At 37.5% G+C, this 1,801-nt stretch overlaps 1 protein-coding gene across 1 annotated transcript in view; it reads right to left on the bottom strand.

Moving 5' to 3' along the window:
• cadps2 (Ca++-dependent secretion activator 2) overlaps window positions 1-1,801 on the bottom strand; it is a 160,810-nt gene that overhangs the window by 1,876 nt on the left and 157,133 nt on the right. Inside the window, exon 25 of the mRNA XM_015387430.1 lies at window positions 720-824. Coding sequence (XP_015242916.1) covers window positions 720-824 — 105 coding nt within the window. The remainder of the gene's footprint in view (window positions 1-719; window positions 825-1,801) is intronic.

Raw genomic sequence — 1,801 nt, 5'->3', positions numbered from 1 at the left:
TTTTATGGGGCCTCACGAACTTGAAGCCCAATGAACCTAATATTTATCTAATGGTTTACCTGCTGAAATTAAAGGTAAATACACTACATTTTTCTACATCGTTTTTGCAGTGCGCCCCCCCAGATGTGGGATCATCGTCACGCAGGAACCTAAAACTGCTTCCAGGTTTGTTGCCTTTAGGGAACATTTTCACCAGCCTGATTTTCTAAGATGCAGGATCTCACTGAAACTTTCATTTCAGTTCCTGTTTAGAAAATCAGCCTAAAGTTTGGTTGATTTCTGTCTCTGCTGGAGGAACTTTCAGCTCAGTTAATCAACAACACGATCAGCGCTTGATCTCAGCAGAATCAGGCTGAAGGTGTCTGAAATAATCCACTTTCTGATGTTTTAATTTATAAACAAGATGATTTGAACTGATAAAAACAGATAAAGGAATCAGAGCTGGTTAAATGAAGGAGGTAGAAACCCGGTTTAAACTCTGGGAGCTGATCCTTCATCTGCTTCATTGTTCAGATTTCTTTCAATCAGATAAAACTCTGGTTCCATTTAAACTCTTCAGCCTTTTAGAAAAGCTTGGAAATATTTAAATGCAGACAATCTGTATATTTACTGCAGGGAGCGTTACAGACACCTTCAGCTCATACACTCATCTAAATGTTTCCCTTTTATGGAAAAGATGATTTGAATCAGTTTGCATTCCTTTCCAGGACTTTGTTTACCTTCACTATCTTGATGAGGACTTTGAGCTGGTAAACATGGAGCTGCAGGTCCAGCCTGTCGGTCAGCCAGACGCACACGGCCCTCATGGAGCTGGAATACCACTGCTGTAAGACGCAGAGAGCTTATTGAGAGCAGGAAGCAGAGCTGGAGTCCCAGCGTTCCCAGAACATCACATCCATTAAAAAAAATAGAAATCTAAATAAGTCATTTTCTCTTAAAATCAGTGCATTTTTTATTGAATTGAGGAGGGAAGCGAGACACTTGAGAAACAACACAATTTACATTTAAAATAAGAAAAAAACTATTACTTTGTCTTATTTCAAGTGTACATTATCTAATTATCTAATTTTAAGAGTAAAAATACTAATTCCATTGGCAGATCATCTTATTCTCCTGCTCAAATTAACACTTAATTTAAGAAATATTGACTTATATTTGCAGTGCATGAGCTGTGAAGAAAGCTAAGATGTTATGGAGATAATCCTTTAGAGCAAAGAATCATAAAGAGGAAATTGGAACTGAGCAGAAATGGAAACATTAGAGCGTTTAACCGATTGTGCATCATGAGGATGCAGCTGCAGCAGCTCAGCTCATCAAGGACGGAGTAATATGGAAGAAAAACAGTCTCATGGAATCTGCCTTTTTTTGTACACCGAATTTTAAACACTGAATTTTTTTTACACATTGAATTCCTCACACTGTATTTATATAATGGTAAAAATTCAGCTGCAAAATATCCAGCTGTAAAAAAATCAGCAGCAATCGGTGTGTCCGTGGCGTACTGGTTAGTGCGCCACGGGACCACTAGTGTTGTAAAGAAAAAAAAAATAATCAGCAGCAAAAAAATTAAGATTCAAATGTGTTGACCTTTTGGTGAACTCAAGCCAAAGCTATCAGCACTCGATGCAGCCGAGCAGCTTCTAGCCAACAGGGTTCCCGCGGGTCCTTAAAAAGTCTTAAAAGGCATTGAATTCTTCAAAATAAAACTAAGGCCTTAATTGGTATTAAAATGTCTTAAATCAGTCTTTTCTAGGTCTTAATTTTTAAAACATCATAAATGGATCATCTTTATTACGATTTA

The sequence above is a fragment of the Cyprinodon variegatus genome, unplaced genomic scaffold (assembly GCF_000732505.1).
Source record: "Cyprinodon variegatus isolate N-32 unplaced genomic scaffold, C_variegatus-1.0 Scaffold394, whole genome shotgun sequence".
Classification (NCBI taxonomy): Eukaryota; Metazoa; Chordata; class Actinopteri; order Cyprinodontiformes; family Cyprinodontidae; genus Cyprinodon; species Cyprinodon variegatus.
The sequence above is the reverse complement of the archived record's forward strand: the minus strand, read 5'-3'. Positions and strand labels throughout refer to the sequence as shown.